The 17,197-nt window shown below is 38.0% G+C and overlaps 1 protein-coding gene across 1 annotated transcript in view; it reads left to right on the top strand.

Moving 5' to 3' along the window:
* The window catches only part of PTPRN2 (protein tyrosine phosphatase receptor type N2), a 647,833-nt gene that overhangs the window by 150,651 nt on the left and 479,985 nt on the right, over positions 1–17,197 (top strand). The window contains 1 exon segment of the mRNA XM_040547991.1: positions 11,838–11,951. Coding sequence (XP_040403925.1) covers positions 11,838–11,951 — 114 coding nt within the window.

The following is a 17,197-nucleotide window of genomic DNA, read 5'->3' as shown; positions in this document are numbered from 1 at the left end:
TTGAGGAGATTAGCTGCCAGAGATAAACCTCCTCTTTCTGCTGCCCTGCTGCTTATCTTTCCACCCATAACAAGTTGCACCGAATATGACAGCAGTCAGCAGCTGAGGCGGAATATGAACTTTGCAGCAAATGAAGTTTGTACAAAAGACTTAGGGTGCTGCCGTTAAAATCTAGAATTTATTAAAATGTGAGGGTTGTTTGCTGGGCTGCCCTTCCTTGGATTCGGGGTGACCATTTTTATTTGAAAGGGTGATGCCCCAGATGTGACAGAAATGGGATGCTCTGTTCCTACCTTGTCTATTCATAAACACCGAAAATACGAACAAATATTTTAAACACTTTTCCACAACTCCTGTTCTCAGTGACATGAAAGAAAGAACTGAAATATACCATAAAACTACTGCAGGTGCTGAATATGCAGAAGTTGGATTAGAGGATTTTGGTTGATGCTTTGGGAGAAAATGCTGTTGTAGATTAAACAAAGATGCCTGGGTACGTTGAAAATTGCTTATATTCGTACATGGCATCTTTCTGGTTTTGGTACAGCATTTTGTTAACTGGAAAGTCAAGGCTAGGATATGGTGAGGAATAGAAGCTGGTAGGTTTTTTATCTTCTCAATAATATTATTTTTCCTCTATATTTTTAAAATGTCATTTAATCCCTTTGCTTTCATTAGTCAGTGTACAGTTCTGTTTACATGATGCTTGGAGAGGTCTCCAGTGAGGCCTGTATCATCACCCTCTAGTGGGTCCCTTGGCTAACCTTATTCTGGCCAGAATGGGAGGTAGGCTTGGCTGTGGTTGAATACCTGGAGGATGGAAAAACACGGGCAGAAGAGTGGAACTCCCAAGCAGTCTTTGTGCAGAGACCTGGGTGAATAGTCAATATGCATCATAAGTTCAGCAATATTCTTGAAATGTGTGTGACTAGTTTCTTAAGTCCAGCAGAAACTTCAGAATACAATATTTTGGGCAGAGGCATCTTCCTTCATTTACGATTGAAATCCTTTTTGTGAGCTCTGTTGAAACAAGCTGAAAAAAGTGATGGTTTCTACCTGGAAGAGCACGCAGGTGAAGTATTGGAAGAGGCAAGAGGCAGAGTATTCTCTGCAGTTTTGTTGTTCCAAGTAAGAATCTGCTACTTGACAAGCAATATAGTATGAGGGAGAAATTTAGATAGAGTATGGCACTCATTAGTGATATACTGTTCCAGTGTTTGTCTTTTTGCTGATCCTGTAGTCTGGGCTTCCAATTTTTTTGTTTTGCATCTTTGATGAACTACTACTTCCTCCTTCTGTAGCATAAAACTTTTGTACAAAATTACTCTTGTATATTCTGTCTTCTTTTAAGAAGTCTTTATACTGAATATACAATTCCTGCATTTAACCACTGATATTCCAGGAAAATCTAAAGTTTAACTTGAAGCTTAAATTCTCCCCCTAAATTCCATTTTAATAATGGATTTTAGTTTTAAACATTATTTTTAAAAAGCACATTACTATTTATAAGTATCCTCAAATGTTAGCAATTTCCTGTGAGTTGTATGTATTCTGTAAATAAAATAGGAAGCAATTTGGGGTCTTTGCACCCACTGCAAAAGCAGAAAAATGTGGTTTTTCAGGTGTGTTCTTACCATAATTCGAGACATTGCAAATCTTAGAAGAAGTTATGAGCAGCAATAAAGCTGAGGAGAATAAAATACTTCCCAGTCCTACTACACTTCTCCATTCCCATATCATTTCATCTGTCTGTGGCTTACTTAGAGATACAAAAGATCATCCTCTGTGCTGAAGGCTTTTGCACTGGAAAAGGCTTTTCACTGTAGGGCTTTTTCCATCCCATAGATAATCTCTTTTGCTTCTCTCAGTGTCCTTTCCAAAATTTATCACTCATTTTAAAACTTGGAGACCAGAACTCTGTATTCCCATACTGACCTCATCAATGCTGCATAGTGAATGACATCATCTCCTTATTCCAACTTACCGCTGTCATGTTCATCTGTCCACAAACCTTACGAGTGTTTTTGTCCTGGAACTGTCTCCGACTGAACTCTGAGGTCTGAACCAAGGAAGGAGGACTGTGATTTTCTCATTCCTGTCCCCTCCTGCCATTAGCAAAGCTGCTTCTGAAATAGCTTCTGGATGCAGCTTCCGATAGGTGGTCCTAGGTATGTAATATATTTAGCTGTTTTAAACATAGTTTGTTTGAAGACTGTCAGATTATTCATTCTGTCCAGTCAGTTCAGCAGAAGCAGTTAGCATTCCTCTGTCCAAGCTTGAGGTGATGTTCCTGGCTGTCCCAGTACTTGTTTGTAGGCTTGCTTGGTGCTGTGGCTTCTATAGGCATGCTGATATTTCGTACTAAAGGAAGGTGTGGAGATTTCTGAGGTAGCTCCAAACAGTTTTAATCAGTCCACTGGGTGCAGTCTGTGCAGTTACCCTACTTTTGAAGAGTTTCCCCTCCCCTTTGTAACGGAATGAATTTAGAATTTCTGCTGATGTGTTTAGGTGGGCATAACATAATTTTCCATAATTTTTGTAATACTTTGCAGCTAGGGAACAAGATGGAGATCTTTATTACTATAATTTCATGCATGTCTGAAGTCAATTCCATTTAGGAACAAATTCAGTAGCTCAGATTACAAAAGTCATCTGCTGTCTCAATAGATATTGTTCTGCAAAGATCTAGGAAGCTTCAAGTTTGGCAAAGTCAGAAAGGAAGTTTCACCTAACTAGTAGATGTTGTCAGTAATGAATATGAATGGAATGGTCAGTAGTCATGTTTTCATGAGAATACTGTCTCCTGCAAACCCATAATAACTAATTCTTCAAATACGAGCTCTTGGCACTCAGCTCTTGGACTCCAGTTAAAACTTCCACTACTTTGTTTTTAATACCAAATGAAAATTAATGCAGAAATCCATTTTGCTGAACATGTTTTCTTGCAGAGTTATTTTTGCCTTGGGAATACAGATGCAAGAGCAGCTCTAGTCTGATCACACACCGAAGACATTGCCAGCACCAAAGTGGTTCTTGGCACCAACCGAAAATGTAATGGGGATCCTTGAAGTGACTGAAGTACATCTCAGTGATACTTGGAAAATTAGTGCGCATAAATAAGCATTAGTATATTTGCATGTCATTGCTTCCATAAATAAATCCTTAGTCCCTGCAGTAACCTCTGTTACTAATTGCATATTCAGTAATAAAAAGAATTGTTCCTGTTTCATCGTTCCCCACTGCGCTGGCTCAATAGTAAACAGTCCAAGCAAAGGGAGCCACATTGCTCTTCCAGGAAGCTGTTGAACAGCTTCAAAATACTTTCTCCCTGCTTGAAACTTGTTCTGATTCAGTTTGTTCACTTTTGTCTTTTCACTCCATTTCTCCAAAGAATGTCATAAATAATTAATCAACCAGGTTGCATAGACTTCTAGTCTTTTTCCCATAAAGAACCATAGAATCAGAGAACGGTTTGGGTTGGAAGGGACCTTAAAGCCGATCCAGTTCCAACCCCTTGCCATGGGCAGGGACCCCTCCCACCAGCCCAGGCTGCCCCCAGCCCCATCCAGCCTGGCCTTGGGCACTGCCAGGGATGGGGCAGCCACAGCTCCTCTGGGCAGCCTGGGCCAGGGCCTCACCACCCTCAATCAGATAGCTCAGTGTTTAAGCATCTGTGTGGCTATCTCCTTTCTTTCCATTTTCTCTGTATCTATTCTGCAGTTTATCCATATTTTCACAGTAATGATCTGGTCAGAATTTAGTGCAGTATTCTCTCTGTACACTGGAAAAAGCTTTTTCTATTTGGGGGGTGGTACATGGCTCAGATTTGTCTCTAATGAGATAACAATGTAAAGTAAAAACTTCCATGTTAATCCTGCAGTCCAGAGACTAAATATGCTAAAGAGACAGCCTTATTATAAGTCTAGTATTAGCAGACTTACTAGACTTATACTTGAATTTAAGGTATCTTTCCAGTTGGAGAAGGATTTATATGTTTGAGTCTTTCCTCTCTTTTCTCTTTAGTACCATTACTGTCAAAAAAAGAAGTTGCTATTCAGATAATTTGGATTGAAAGCTCTTTTTTTTTGTTTGTTTTGTTTTTTTCTTAAAGACATCATAGTTAATATTCAGCATGTAGTTTTGCTTAGAAATTCCTCTTAATATATTACAATTAGAGCTTGGGTATTTTCTCAAAGGTTGCCTCAAATATGGATTGGTCTCTGTGATGAAAAGTAGATGCAGAACGATTTGTGGCTTGGAGACTCTTGGAGACTTGACAGTCAGAGCTTTGTCATGCTCTCTTGTCCTAATCATGGGGACAAAAACCACAGCTTTTATTCCACATAGTTACCTAGACTGTGGAAAATTTGAGTTTGGATCTCTAAGAAATGCTAAGTTATTAAAGCATTATTGCACTGGAACACTAGCTCTAGCAGCAAAAAAAATAAGACTTGCTCCCTTTTCACCTCTGCTTTTTCCTTTTCTTGAACTCCCTCCTGCCCTTTCCTGCCCAGGAATGGCCATTTGTTGCTCTGGTTGGGAGGCCGATGGAGGACCCATTAAGACTGAGGTTTGCTTCTGTGCTGTGAAACACAGAAAGTAGACATTGAAATCTGGACGTCTCGTACTCTTGGCTGAATATTTTTTTTTTTTTTTTGGGGGGGGGGGGAAGTAGGCAGCACTTATTTTCATAGCTAGACTGCTCTTTTCTTGCTTTGTTAAACTGTAGATAGCTTTGTCACAATCCTTTCCTTCCCTCTTTTTGCTGTACTCAACTGAGAGTAGGATTTTTTTTAGTTACTTTCTCTACAGTTTACATATTTTTGTTGTAACATAAAAAAATTCTCAAGGGAAAGTGTGCACTATATTTTGCGACCATGCAATCCACCACTTAAATTATAGGTTAGCACAGAAACACTTTGTGGAATCACATCTCCCTTCTGTTGAAGGTTACATCTTTTTCTGATGAAGGAAGAACAGAGTCCTCCAGAACTTGCTCTCCGAATTACTCCTCAAGACAAGGAGACTGCAGACCTCAGAGGAGCTTTCAGTTGTGCCTCAGGAGGATCTGGAGCTTTGCAAATCCCAGCCCTATCACAGCATTTGCACAAGAATTAACTAATACTGTTGTTATTGTGAAATTTTTATCATTTAATACGAGCACTTTCATAATCACTAGCATGCCATCAAATTGTTTCCATAACCAGAAATATTCTGGATGTTCAGGTTTGGGGTTTCTTGGTTGAAAACCAGCCATGCAGTTTTATCCCTAAACGTCTGTGTCCAAAGAGGTGAAGAAAGGCGTTAAATCTTGTTAGAGCCCTTTCACAGGAGTGTTAAGTGATCTGGCTTTCAGCAGAATTTATAAGTTACCTTTGACTTTCAGGCAGCAGTTTATGTAGTTGCTGATGAGGAATGTATTCACTGGACTATTGCTAATATCCACTACATGGTGTTTTTTTGTTGGATAATTTTTTTCTCAAGTTTAGAACTCCTAACTACTATTCTCCATTTCTTGTGGTGTCTCTATTAAATCTCAAACATAAATCTACAAAAATATACTTTGTGTTTTATTTACAATTGAGGATTTACTTTTATTATGTAATGTATTATGCCCTACATGCTAGCAAAAGCAGAATACCACCACCTATTTTTTAAAAACAATATGCGAGCATTTTGCTTACTGTCTTAATAATGTGTTAATTCTAGAAATAATTAGCCATAAGTGTATTTTTAGGTATTGTATTCCTTAATTTTAACTAGCTGACCTAAAAAATTCCACACACCTATCAACCGTTAGAATAGGGAAGGCTGAGGGTGGCTGTAACTTCATAGCTGTTTAATCCAGATAAAGTCAAATGCATCTGAAAGCAATAAATTTAGCAGGTGAATAGCGATTGCTCCAGGACTGATCCCTGAGCACGAAACTGTCCACTAGATGCCACTCTTACTGCTCCGAAATGGAAATAACCAAGGACTACTGAGGCTGCGTGCAGATAAGCAAAATAAAATGGTAAAAAGGTTTTAAAAGTTTAACAGGGGGGAGATTGCCTCCTACGAAAGCAGCATTCTCCATGGAGCGCTGCAGATTTGCAATGCAGTTAACCATGCTTGCAGGCAGCAGCTTTGCTGAACTGCTGCAGTGAGACTTGTAAGCATTTGCTGTTTGAAAGCATTGAAGTAATATTTTCAAAACATTACATGAGAAATGACACTGTGGAAGCCACTGCTGTTCTTTGTGATCTCTACCTTGCTTGTAAAGAGAATTTAAAAGTAGAGATCTAAAGTATGAACAATTATTTATTTATTTTTTTTAATGGAATATTAAAAATATGTTGTTTGCTGAAGAGCTTATTTGTAAATGTTGAGTGTGGATTTGTGGGCTATGTCTTCTGAAATAAGCTTCCCAAAATGCAGCTTAGTGTGCTCTTCAAGGAATGGTGTCTTTTTTTTCTTTTTGCAAAAGGATTTTAAAACAAACTCCTGACTGGACAGAAACAGCAGGGAGAGAAAAGTAAAATATTTCAACACTCTCCTTCATACTTCCTAGAACATTGAACATCAGTAACCATGAAGTCCAGTGTCATGGGACTTTTGAGATGTAGATATTATGCTGCTCATTGGAATATGGTTTGTTCTTTCCAATCGGCAAATGGGGCTCTAACCTTGGGTTATAAGACACCAAGTATTGGCATTCTCATTAGTCCTGGACTACTCTTGGACCTTATAGCTCCTTAAACCCATAGCCAGGGGAAGGTGAGTGAAGTGTCCATGCTCAGTGAGAAGAAAGAATCCTTTTCTTCCAGAAGGTTTACTTGCTGAAGAGTGGTGCCCGCTGAAACTTGTGCAGAGACATTAGGGGAAGTCTTCTGATGATAACTTATATGAGCATAAATGAGACAGAGGTGGCAGCAGATGCAGTTTCATCGCCTGCTGGATCTGTGGGCTTTCTTGTTCACATTACAGTGCAGGAACAAAGCACAATGCCTACAATATGGGGCAAAACCTTTTAGACAAAGCTTTACTTCATAATTCTTCAACAATTGTCAGGTAATTAGGGTAAGGAAGCTGAAGCGTTGGTTGGCCTCTGTATGCAAATACTGTTGCTGTCTAGATTGCTTCTTCCTTCCCTGCTGCTACAGGAAACTTGGGCAGCAGCAAGACTGGATGCTCCAAATCAGCAGCTTGGGGGCTCCTCTGCAAAGGTCACTTGTCAGCACCATGCAAAAATTTCAGTGCATGTGGATCTAAATAATTAATTACTGGAGAACACAATCTTTTAATTTCCATCTATTAAGCTTTCATCTGCCTGCAGAGAAACTCCAGTGCCTCTACCAGTCCTCATAGCTTTGCTCAGCAGCAAAATTCATTCAACAAGTACTCAGTCTTTTTTTTCCTTTTCTTTTTTTTTTTTTTTTTCCTGATGTTTAAAACTGGGCCAAATCTTGTATACATCTTTGGATTCTCAGATTAGTCATACACTAAGTATGGTTCCAGGATGGAATATGTTTCTGTAGCCACGGACAGCTTATTAGACTGTTTATTTATTTTTTTGTTTGTTTATTTTTCTTTTGTAGTAACCACTACAAATGAATGAATCAGCTGCCCACAAATAACCTTGCCTTCGAGCAAAGTTGGTCACTCTAATTGTCTAAAGACTTTTGACCACCTGCTCAGCATGATGCCTGCTTACCTTACCAACTGAACATGTTGACACAATAAATTTCTAAAAGCTCTGTTTTAAACTATAGTTTTTCATGGCTTCCTTTTACATAATTCAGTACCTAGACGTCAGTCATGAATGCAGTGTGGTGCTTCCTTCCTCAGTAGGTAGCATAAATATCCACTAATTCATGTAAATAATGTCCATGGTGTTGTCTCTAATAGAAGAGGTTAATTTGGGAGGTTCATTTGAGATATTTTTGGGCATCCAGGTTAGGTTAAATTTGTTTATTTTAATGTTAGCATCTAACTGTGTAATATGTCTTTGTCAAAATGCAAGCTTTTAAAAAGGAGCTCCTAAAAAATATGTCTGGATTATTTCTCAAATATTAAACAGAGTAACAAAGTAGCTAAATACGTAAGGAAGTATATCACCATCTCCCTGGATATATTATTCCTGTGTTTTAGTCTCTTCTTTGGAAACAAATGTAGAAGATATGTAAAAGTCAACATTACAATGCTGCCAGCGCAGATGTTCCCAGATCTAAGTATAACTTACACGGTATTACTATGGAAATTTCAGATACTACTTTTTGCTAACTGTTAGCAAATGATAGCACTTTAATAGCAACCATATGTGTATATTGATCGGTTGTCTCAACCTTCCCTCATTCTGGGCATGTGTAAAGAGCAGATGTCTCTCGCATATTACTTTCTTTCTTGGAATACAATTTTAATCAAAGTTCAGTGCGAACACACTCTTAATGGCTGTAGGCCTACAGTGCTTTTCCTTGGATGGTGGTTATTAAAGCATCAGTCATGCTTTGAACTTCCTCCACCATGTGATATCTTCTGTAAAATCTGGAAGCTTTTCCAGTTTCCTTTTTTTTTTTTTTTTCTTTTTTTTTTCCTTAATGATAACTGGGCAATTCACTGGGCTATGCTCATTGGAGGTGTTTTAATTTCCGTTGAAATAGGCACACTGTGGGCTTCTGGTGTCCCATCCGCTGCAGTGGCCCTGCACTGCCCTGCTCTGGAGGTGAGGGCTGCTAGTCTGGAAGGGTGCACCACGTAGTCACTCCCTGTAAAGCCTGTAGTATTTTTAGATAGGTTGTGGCAGGGTAAGCTGGGTGGCCTTCTGTGTCCTGGGATGCATCAAGCACAGCATGACTAGCCAGTCAAGGGAAGGGATTGTCTCACTCTGCTTGGTGCTGCTGTGGCTTCACTTCAAGTACTATGTGCAGTTTTGGGCACCACAGTACAAGAAGGACGTAAAACTATTAGGGGAGGCCTCATGGCGGCCTGCAGCTCCCTCACGAGGGGAGCAGCGGGGCAGGTGCTGAGCTCTGCTCTCTGGGGACAGCGACAGGACCTGAGGGAACGGCATGGAGCTGGGACAGGGGAGGGTCTGGCTGGGTGTTAGGGAAAGGTTCTGCACCCAGAGGTGATTGGGCACTGAGACAGGATCCCCAGGGCAGTGGTCACAGCGCAGAGCCTGCTGGAGTTCAAGGAGCATTTGGACAGTGCTCTCAGATATAGGGGCTGAGTTTTGGTTGCCCTGTGTGGAGCAAGGGGTTAGACTTGATGATCCTTGAGGGTCCCCTCCAACCTGGGATATTCCGTGATTCTGTGATTCTGTTAAAGCAAGGTTTGTTCTGTTGTGCTGGACCAAAGCCATTTATGACTTTGGGCCACATCTGCCAAATAGTGTTCTTGGAAAGAAAGAAGGGGGAACTTTTTTTTTTTTTTTTTTTGGTAAAATGGCTCTCGCCTGCTTTTTTTGTTTGTTTGTTTGTTTGTTTGTTTTCTCTGCAATCTATGTAACTTTAAGGAGCTTTAATGGAGAGGTACCCTGAAAATTGAATGTTCAACCTCAAATTAATTATTTAGGCTTTAAATCTTGCCACAGAAACCTTGCAATCAAAAATCAAACAGAACAACCTAGGAAGATTCCTGTTTATTTATTTTTATTTTTTTTTTACTGCACTGAACTATGAAATCCACTGTTTGCACAACTCCAGTCCAGCTGTAATCCCCACTGTAAAGAACCTCCTATTTTACCGATGGTATTTACCAACTGCTCCATGGGGCATATTTCTCTTCCTCAATTCTCCTGGTACTGCATTTAGCAGAGCTGAGCATTATTTGGGATGGCAGCTCTTCAAAGCTCGTTGTGCCCATATTTCAAGTACAAAAGCCAAAATAATTTGCAGTTTTTTCCTAAGAAGCCCTAGTGTGTTTGGGTTGCCCAGGCTCATATGATAATTTTTAATTTTAGAATTTAAATAGTTTTTGTTGTATTCAACAGCAGTGGGCTAAAGGTTTCTGAAAACTGGTTTTTGGCCTCTTTCAGATTTTGTGGATGAATTAGCTTTTGTATCCATTAAAATGTCTTTAAATGACACTAATATGAACATTTTTAGTCTATGTTTAAGAATGAATGCTTCTCTGGACTGAAAAATAAATTTGTAATTATGTTTAATGTATATAATTTTTTAAAAAATCAAATAATATTAAGTGTTTATTGTCCTAATTGTTTATATCCAGTAATGGTGGTATTTCAAAACAGCGCTGGCTATTTCAAATCCTGGTTCTTTAAGAACAATCCTGTCCTTAAACACTGAAATGTTCTGTTCCTTTCTGAATCAAGACTTTATTTATTCCCATTATCCACCCACTTACGAGTGACTGATATTTATATACTTTGCTCATTTCCAACTGCAACAGGTTCTCAAGCAGAGGTGAATATTCCACCCATAATATTTTAATCTGCTGTTATGCTGCTTTACACATCATATGGCAGAAAAATAAACCAGATCGGTACATGTGGTTTCTAAACCTAGTTTCCCATTAAAAAAAATAGACTCAGAAGTAAATTTTTAATTTGGATTAACTTAATTTAGCTGTTGTAACTGGCTGGAGGATTGGAAAGGCGAAGAAAGCAGAAGTTGGCTAATTTCAATGGGGTATTTGTATTTAACAGTGAAGGCTAATAATGCCTATTTTTTTCTGCATCCTGGATTGGTTTATTTTCTTTTATGCCATTATTTGTGTTTAGTGAACAGCTGTGTCTGTAGTTTCCATTTGTAGTCTTTTAGCTCTGTGAAGTAGCAGAGAAAGTAATGGACATTTGCAAATTAATACTTACCGTTATTTTCTGCTAATCTGATGTAGCTCTCCTCTTTGAGCATAGATGTAATATCAGAGCAGAAGTAATTACTGTGTCAAAACTAGTACTGCAGCAGAATATTTTGCTAATTAAACCTGTTGCATTTAAATTGCTTCCTTTGGATCACTGTATGGAACTGAACTGTTTTGAACAATAAATGAACCCACTTTCTTTCTCAGAGGCCTAGGATTGCAGATGGTCAGATTGCATGTGAAGCACCTAGGCTCTGAATTAGTCTTTTGTGTGAAAGAGAGAAAGGTAATTTGAATGTTTGAACTCTCTGTTCCTCCTACACATACACAGGAAGCTTTTCTCAAAATGAACAATTCTCTAAATAAAGACTAATAAGAAGCTAAATTAATTAGAAGGTGTGATTTGAAAAGACATTGATGAGGAGAGTCTGTCATTTTAGACAAATGGAACGGAGCTAAATAAATTAGGCCACATTAATATCTCATTGTTCTGTGAGCAGCTTTCTTTTATTGCATTCATTAGAGGGTACTTCTTGAAATGAGCCTTTGCTAGCCATTATGGATTCAGTTCTCATTTACCAATGCCTAACACACAGCTCCTGCATTAAAAATGTTTCAGCAAATCCTCATAGTTTCTGCAAATTAATATTTATATTTCTGGATGCTGCGCTTTTCATCTGCAACATAGTAGGCTCTGAGCACCAATTTTTTCCTACTGAATTGGCAGTAAGGAAGTCTTACATCAAAAGATTTGGGAGGCAGAAGTCTGAAATAACTTTATAAAATAAACTGCACTCATAACTTATACAGTTGACTCTTCCCCCAAATAATATTCTTTCCAGTATTTATTTATTTTGATAGAAAATACCCTGCCTCATGACTTCAGTAGGCCTTTGATAACTTTTTAAAGTGTCTTTTAAAAGGTCCCTTGAGTATATAATTAGGATACATTGGAAATGCGCATCTCATCACACATTTCTTACTCTCAGAAAATGAAATGTATGTTTTTCCTTTTCTTTTTCTCTCTCCCGCAGATGGAATATTTGGGAGATGTCAGCGAGTGCCAGTAATAGACATATACAAATACGACATTTCACCCCCTGTTCTTCAGCGCCTAAGGATCATCCTGGAGAAGCTCTCACACAGAGGTATAGTGAAAACCCAGGACTGAGAGTTAGTTGCACTGGGGGTTACAATTATTTTGTGCTCCCTCTGTGGGGCTGTCTTCAGAAGCTGTTGAGCGCAGTGTGTTCCAGGCCCGGTGGTGCAGACTTTATGAAAGTAAAAAGTCTTCTGACTCACTGAATCTGCAACGAGGGCTTGGCAAAGCAATTTCAGGAGAGGTGCTTCCTCCTTGCACAGTGCGTACCTGTGACTGACACTCTGTATACAATAAAATGTTGGCATCCATGAATGCCGGTGTCATATAAATAAATCAGCAGGAAAGAAAAAATAATTTGCTATGTATATTTGTGCACCACAGCATATTTCAGGGTGCATGTGTAGAAAACACAAAAGTTCTAGTTAGCTGGAAAAAGTTCTTAACTTCCTGATGAATTCAGATGAGTCCAGCTTCTCTGATTTCACTACAAGCTGCATTTACTGTGTTCCTTTTAATTTTTGTTCAGCTTTCTGAGGTTTATCTCTTTGCTCTTTCCAAAGATGAAAAGGATGTTCTAGCCTCTGAATGGCATTAACTTGAACTAACAAATCAAAACTTGTATAAAGTGAAAGATGATAAGGTCAACAAACATTTTAGGTACTAATACATGTAATATACTTCTGTTGGAGACAGCTGCAGAATCATGAAATCATTGTAATCTAAATTATTCCTAAAGTATTGTTGGAATGGTTAATTTTGCACTTGTATCATCTGTGTGGGTGTTTGTTCCTAAACAGATTCCAGTTACGATCTCATTTACAAACTAGTCATATTGTATTAATATACTATACTGCAAGTGTGATTACGAGAAAAAATGGATTTCTCGGAAGTTCATGACTATACTTGGGATTGGACTTCCAGGCTGGAAAACCCTGGTTTAGGTAATTCAAAAATTTTCCAGGGATTTATTTCCTGTCCAGTGGCCCATCCAAATGAAGCAAACTCTTGATGAAACTTGACTGTAGTATCTCCTGGCTGATTAACAGTTATATGTGTATAGTACTTGAGGCATTTAGACATCTATTTGTCTAAAGGCTGACTTAAGCAAGCAAATTTATGAAAATACTATTTTGTCGGGGCAATATAGTATGGCTGGAAAATCTCTCTGAGTCTGAACATGGTGAAGAAGGGATTACAAACTTATCTCAGACAGCTAAACTGATGTCAGCGCTCATTTATGTTGCCTGAATATTGTTGATGGATCACATGTAAAGCTTCCTCCACAGGGATGTCAGAGATGAGGAAAAACCTGCAGGACTCCCACACCCTTCTTGAGGGCGTATATAGGCCAATGGGATACCCCAGGCCATTTCAAATAATGCTCACCTGCCTCCATCTCCTTGCTTACCATATGATTTTGGACAGTTCAACTGAACTGAGGTGGCCCCTGCTACTTTGTGCTTCTCTGATTAATAAAACCAGTTTAAGGAAATTTGGGTGTTGAAATTTGGACTTGTCTCATATACATATATATATATATTTTAATAGAAAGAGGATGACAACGAACACAAATTGAAAACACAGTTTTGCTTTTATCTTTCCTCACTCATGCCATTTAGAGGTGCATATACAAACACATATATGCTTTGAACTGATATAAAACTTTTTCAGGCTGTTTTTTGGCCTGTGGGTATTCTAATTATGAGAATCTTAAATATATTTGTAAAAGATAGTAGAATGTCCTTGTTCAAAGTGATTGACATGATAAAATCACATATTTTTTTTTAATTCACAGTATTCTTGGCAAATTCTGAAGTGTTTAGTGAGGGCAGAAATACGGAAGGAGCAGAATCAATACAGGCTATCACATTAATGGATTACTGACATCAGGTTGCTCGGGGAAGACTCTGCTGTTTGCTGGTACTATCAGATGTAATACATCCAGCCCTTAGGACATATATGCTGGCTGTGACGGTCACTTGCACAGTTAATGGTGTTCCCCTGCAAATAGTGTGCAAAACATCGTGACCATTTCCGCAGTATAGATGAGCAAGACGTCAAACCCATTTCAGTGTTTCAGCTAGCCTCCAGGAAGGGCTTCATTTTTTTTCAAAAGTCTTATTTTATTTATCAATGTAATACCCAGCTCTTCTTGTCCTTTCTGAAAGAGTGCTGCCTAGTGCCACTTAGTGATGCTCAGCTTCCCTGGAAGAGATAAGAACAGCATCCGTTCTCTCCTTTTTGTGAAGAGTGGGACACATTTCTTTTAGAAGGCTATATTGTAGGTCCCAAGACAAGTAAAACTTTTAACAATGCCTGTATCAAACATTTTCTGGCTTTATTAGTCATATTTACAGTTAAGGACCAGATACTTTGGAGATGACTAAGTGGTTTTCTAGTTTTAAAATTTTATGTTTCTTTTTAACGTGCCTTACATTTTGTTTTGTTTGGTTTGTTGTTTCCTTCATAATGACTTCTTGCAACATTACTCTCTTTCTTTTTTTTTTTTTTTTTTCCTAGCAGTGGTCTGCTGGCATTTATTTCCACAGAGTTAAAAAAAAGTAAATTGAAAATCTCGTAGAATTTACATCCTCATATTTTCCTACTTGCACACCACTTCTAAATGTTTCCCATATTTGGATCAAAGTCCAAACAGAAGGTTGTGTGGTCAGGTGCTATAAAACAAAAGACAACATGACAGGAATAGCAAATACTGTTTGTGTTTCTGACAGCTCAGAATATTTACTACAATAAGGAACCATATGACAGAAATTTAGATGAGTGACACACTTGATGATAATCTCTTTAATAAAGGACTTTGACTAAGATTGAATTCAGGTTTCATAATGATATAGTTTTTATGTCTTCATTACACATTGAGTATATCTGTGTCTAAACTATCTACTAGTAGATTGATGATAGAAATTAATTCCTTGGAATTTAATCTGTGGAATATTCCTATGAAGGAATTGTCTGTTAGCATTCAAATATCCTTGTTCACAGCATTTTCATTCATACTGTCCTTGATTCTGTAAATTTTTTCAAAATACCCCTCAAGAATAAGAGTTTCTAAAGACACCATTTTTATAAATGTGAGTATCTATTTGGGAAAAGCCCTTCTCGCAGTTGCTGAAACATCACGATGAATCACTTTTTGCAATCGGATGTGCTATAGTTTATAATTTATGAGGAGCTGAAACATTTCTCATTGTCTGATAAACAGAACAATCAGAAGAATGCTGTTTAGATAGGACTAAAACATTAGAAAAGGGAATTGAAAGAATTACCAGCACAGAGGTGTGATTGAGTAGTGCCTGAAGAAACTGGAAATACTTATCCCTGTGGTTGGTCTTCTGCATCCTTCTTGTCCAATCTGGGAAATGATACTGCTTGGAATATGCCTGGATTGATAAATCATCCATATACTTTCCTGCTTGAGTTTAAATATACAACATATCTTTTTACTGAAATGGATTAAATATATTATAAAATGTTTTGTGTTCCTTTTGTCCCAACAATGCTACCATGAAGGCAAAGTGATCAAATTACTAAGATTCTTAGCAAGCTTGTGGAAACATTTCATTTCATACTAATGGCTGATCTATAAGGCTAGAAGTAATGGAATGTGAGATAGGAGGTCTAATCATGGTACATTATAACTCAAATGTCACTGCATAAATAGTACTTGAAATCTCAGCAAAAGCAGTAATAAAAGAGGGTATTAGTATTGCTCAACTTGCGTATTCCAAGAGGGAATTACATTTGTTTCACAGAATGGTTTCTAACCAGTGATTCAGGAGACTAGCTAATAACATGGGACTAACTATGTGAAAGCGCAACTGCCACAGCAATAGGCATTGCTAGAATAAAGAGTTCAGAGATGGAGCCTGGAAGACCACTTCCTTAAAGACACCAGAGCTCAGGGTCAGGTATTTGCTCAGGGACATGAGAAGTGTCTATCTTAGGATTCTGCCTCTGGGAGTGGCCCCTGTGCCTGTTTAGGGGAAGAATGGAAGGCAAGTTCAAGCGTACAGAAGCGTTTCACATGATAAACCCTCTCAGTACTATACGCTTGGTGGCGTTAGGTTCTTCTGAGCCAGAAGTCTTATTTTTGTGTTGTTTGTGTGTCCTGTGGTCACTGTTTCTAGCACAGTTCTACAGGACACTGTCTATTAGAAACAAAACGTTATACTAAAAATCAGTCGTTCAGCTTATGTCTTCTGTTTTACTTAGATTTTAATTAAATTTAGAATCTATGATTCTAAATTACCAATGTTATGCCTTTACTGCAGGAGCCATGCAAGCATGACTATTTGAAAAAAACAATCACATTAATGCTTTTGTTTTGCTTGTCTAAGCTGGAGCCATTACTAAATGTTCCCGACTATGCTTGTCAGTACTTACTTTTTTACTTTAACACCTTGTACACAACTTTACTTTCAAAGAAAGCAATTTCTTTTACACTACTTGGAAGTGAGTCCTGCTTGAGGTATTTGACTATCAACAGTGCTAATACAAGAACCAAAAAGAGTAGGATACACTTTTAAATTCATTCATTGTCAGCAAGACACTCTTGAGAGACTCCTGGGCTGTGGAAGTAGACAACAGATTTACAGAACATTTAAAAAAATACCACTTTTTTCCTCTTGTCTTCTTTGCAACCCAGGAAGCTCTTGATGGGGAGTAAAAAGTATTTGTGCTAAGTTTTTTAGACAGTTAAATGTAAGGTAATTAATATAACTTTGCTAGAAGTAATTTTATACTCTTATAGCAAATTCATTTTGAAAACTGAAATGATGTATGATCAGTTAACTTGAAAATTGCAATGAATGTAGCTTGTCATATGAAGCTTGTGAATTACAAAATGGTTGCTAAATATTTCAGTCAGGACTATTTTTCAGGGAAAATTAGAAAAAAAGTATCATTTGTTACTGCAACAAAAGTGATGGACTTGAAAGTGAACTTTTTTATGTTGAGTTTTGAAATAAACTTAAAAGGTATAATGCAATTCTTGCACATATTTGCAAGGCGATTACCATGTCATTATGGAGGTATATAGAAAGCTGAATGAGGTAGGAGAAAGCAGGTTTTTCTTTAGATTCAAATATTGACGTAAAGGAATGCAAACTCTTCTGTTGGCCTTAGGTGAAAAGAAGAAGCTTTACTTGAATAGATCAGTGTGTTTACATCAAATTTCCTGGGTATCAGCTTGCTCCAGTCATCAGTGTACTTAGCAAATTCTTTTCCTAAATGGTTGCTGAAACCAGGAATTGAAGCATAAACCCCCATGAC

This window comes from Cygnus olor, chromosome 2, assembly GCF_009769625.2.
Source record: "Cygnus olor isolate bCygOlo1 chromosome 2, bCygOlo1.pri.v2, whole genome shotgun sequence".
NCBI classification, from domain to species: Eukaryota; Metazoa; Chordata; class Aves; order Anseriformes; family Anatidae; genus Cygnus; species Cygnus olor.
The sequence above is the reverse complement of the archived record's forward strand: the minus strand, read 5'-3'. Positions and strand labels throughout refer to the sequence as shown.